Source organism: Cyclopterus lumpus, chromosome 11, assembly GCF_009769545.1.
Source record: "Cyclopterus lumpus isolate fCycLum1 chromosome 11, fCycLum1.pri, whole genome shotgun sequence".
In the NCBI taxonomy this organism is placed as follows: domain Eukaryota; kingdom Metazoa; phylum Chordata; class Actinopteri; order Perciformes; family Cyclopteridae; genus Cyclopterus; species Cyclopterus lumpus.
The window spans coordinates 4,208,701-4,212,094 of NC_046976.1; the positions used below are offsets into that span (position 1 = coordinate 4,208,701).

Below are 3,394 nucleotides of genomic sequence, written 5' to 3' on the forward strand. Positions count from 1 at the left end.
TCTGTAAATTAGGGGTTCCCAAACTGGGCGTAGGACAGAGGCCACAGGAATTAATCTGAGGGGTTTCACGAGGATTAGATGAGGAGAAAAGCTTCAAATAAAACAATTCCTCTAATATTAGTTTTTTTACTACTGGTTAATTTGAACTTTTAGCATTCCCTCTTCAGTAACTTCTAATAAACCAGTAAAAGTTTAATTTTAAGGGGTCACAAGCCAAAATGGTTGGAACAAACTGCCCTACACAGGTAGGGCTCTTTTTATTTGGATACAATCTATATATTTATTCATATTTAATTAAAAGAACCATGTACAAAAAAATGCAGCATAGTCTTTTTAAGACTCTCCAGCTGAAAAAATAAATAAAATCCAGCTGAAACTATATTGAATCGGATTTGCTCCAGAAGGAAAGTCCACAGAGGTGAACCACGGGGCTCATCTGTGACCACCTCTGCACATTGAAAGCACTGGAAGTGGATCAGCAAAGGCATTCGAGCACAAATGCCAATGGTTCATTCAAGGGAGTAATTCCGCAAGAGGCGGGAGCTGAGGGAGGGATGAGAGGAAGCGGGCCTCTTGGTGGCAGATGAGGAAGTGCAGCTGCCTGACTAAGAAAGTGGGACGAACTCAAAAGAGACCACGACAACAAAAACCAACAACTTGGACCCTGAGGTCTGCGTTTCATTCATGCACCGAGGAGAATAAACGCGACAAAGTATTTAAATGTGTCTGTGTGTGTGTGTGTGTGTGTGTGTGTGTGTGTGTGTGTGTGTGTGTGTTTACGGTCCAGCGCGGTCTAGTAAACCTGGATTAGCTCGGCAGGGCTGCCGAGTGGACAAGAAGTGGGGGGCAGAGGTTGAGAGAGGGGCGGGGCTGCGGTAATCTGCTAATCTCATTAACACCACAGCCTGTGGGTGCCCTGTCAACAAGACGCAGGCAACAAAGGATGGAATAAACAGCTGATGACCCCGGCTGCCGTCCACTGCGCAATGCCGACACACACACACACACACACACACACACACACACACACACACACCACGTCAATTCTACTTCCACCAGGAAACACTCCTGAGATCAAATTCAAGTGGACAGACACAGAGGCAGATTTGAGTAAATATTTTTTTTTTTAAACCCAAAAAACAGCAACTGTCCCCTCAGGCTAGACGACCCCTTTAAAAAAAGACTCCACAGAGCACTCACTGCCTGTTCGTTGTGCTTTAGTGATTACACAGCGCACAGCAGGACCAGCAGGACCTAACATGGACCTCTCAGCTGTCCCCGTCAGTCCGAGTCACTTTTCACTGCTGGCACATGGGGGGCTAGTGTGGGGGGCGAGCAGCGGATGTCAATATGGAAAATGTAACTCGGCCTCGGTGGATTATTTTGTCTGCTTCACCCTCCTGTAGAGTCCGCTCGGACGTTTTAGAATTGAAGGCGTCTTCCTGCAACGGCAAATGCCGGGAGGCCCGGCGGGGCAGCTGGGACGACTGGGACCAGACACAGAAGGGACAGGTGGACCAAATGGTCCCTCAATTCAAGTCGACTCAGGTGGATAATCCAGGGCAAAAACAACAACAAAAACACAGCTGTGAGCTTCTGTTAGTCAATCACCTGGGGGGGGGGGAGGGGGGGAACAACAACAACTCCTTATTTCTATCTGTGGATGGACGGGACAATGGCAATGAACACGGATGGAATGATTCAATATGTCTACGTAGCTCTGTCAGGGTAGGCCTTCACTGCTCCTGCAGGGCCGCAGAACAACAACAGGGACAGCAATCTGTTGGAGACAAATGTATTCGAGTGTACAAAAAAGGCATGCGGCCCAACTCCCTCTCACCGATCCAGCACCCGACTGTAGTCCTGGGGGCCGCAGCCGCCCTCGCTCTTCAGTTCGGCAAATATCTGTGTGAAAAAGTGCGGATCCGCGTTGATGCGCAGCATCTTGGCGCTGGTGGCGTCGATGATGGCGAGGCAGCGGTCCCAGAAGGCCTCCTTGCCCGCCTCGACCAGGAAGGGCTTGAGCGGGTACGAGATCTCGTTGCCCATGTAGGAGTAGGACAGGTAGAGGCAGGTGAGCAGGATGGCCTGCAGCTCGTGCTCCGACGCCACCACGTCGCCGTCCACCACGTCGCGGCACAGCATGTAGACGAAGACCACGTTGGCCGGCGTGACGAAGGCCTGGTCCTGCCAGCCCTGCAGCAGCAGCGAGCGGTCCACGGCCCGCAGCCACAGCACCGGGTCGGCGGGGGACAGGTGCTTCAGGCGGTAGCAGCGGCAACACAGGAACTCCCCTAGGCAGCGCAGGAGCTCGCTGGTGGAGGCCTGGACGATGACGCGCTTCGGGGACGACGAGGCCATCGTCCCCTGGGGGACCTTTTTCACAGAGGAGAGCTGCTGGGGCTTGCCGTAGCCGCATCCCTGGCCCCTGCCCATGCCCAGGCCGTAGCCGAGCCCCAGTACCGCCGGGCCCTCGTAGCTGGACAGGTTGGCGCACGACAGCGACTTCTTTACATTCTCGTGGTTGAGGTGCAACAGGGGGTCCTTCTGGTAGATGTTGATGTTGTTGTTGTTGAGGGGGTCCCCGAGGCCCCCGGGATCGCCTTTCTTGGAGTTGCCCTTCTTCTTCGTGGAGGCCACCAGCCGCTTCCACGTGAACGCCGGGAGGAAGAGGGACTGGCCCCTCTTCAGCCCGCGGTCCTTCTGGCTGTTGAGGGAGCGGCTGCTGATGCTCGGGTATTGGCTGAGCGAGCCCGGACGGTTGTCATAGTAGCCTGACTTCCGGGACCCGGGGGACAGCGACAGCACAGTGCCCATGGTGAGACGGAGCTCCGCAGGTTACAACCGCCTCGCTGCTGCTGTGTGGAGAGGGGACGACGCCTTCGAAGCAAAGCTCTCTTTTTTACTTCTTAATATCCAGCAGATGTGAACTCTCGACAGGGAAACAGCACGGAGAGATGAGTGCAGGCATGTCAACGAAGACCTGCAACGTTAAAATGAGGAGATCATTTGAATGCACAGTGCAAATAATAACATGTAATCTCATTTAACATCCATACGGTCACGTATTAACCCCCCCCTGTGCGGACCCCAGTACATGTCAGGCTTATGCTGGGCAGCCAAACGTGATTAAAAACCCCACTTGACTTTATTTTAAATTCTAGAGGACATCCCCGATTTTCCAAAGACACCAAACACGTCAGACTGAATATTTGGACAAATGTGCATGGATAAAATTATGTAAAAGCATTTCTATTTGAATGCAGTCGGGTGTTTTGGACAGAATATATGTGCGATGCTGTAAAACTGTTTGTTTCAACCTCTGAGGGGAAGCTGGGGTTTAAAAGGTTGATCAACGATTTAATCTACGGGCTCCATATTCTCTGGAACCTGT

General features: G+C 52.2%; 1 protein-coding gene across 1 annotated transcript; it reads right to left on the reverse strand.

The window, feature by feature from the left end:
* Positions 1–1,836: 1,836 nt before the first annotated feature.
* On the reverse strand, positions 1,837–2,817 carry si:dkeyp-92c9.2 (uncharacterized protein LOC571482 homolog). The gene has a single exon (XM_034545451.1). It carries the CDS (start codon positions 2,815–2,817, stop codon positions 1,837–1,839), a length of 981 nt encoding a protein of 326 aa, XP_034401342.1.
* Between the last annotated feature and the right edge of the window lie 577 nt (positions 2,818–3,394).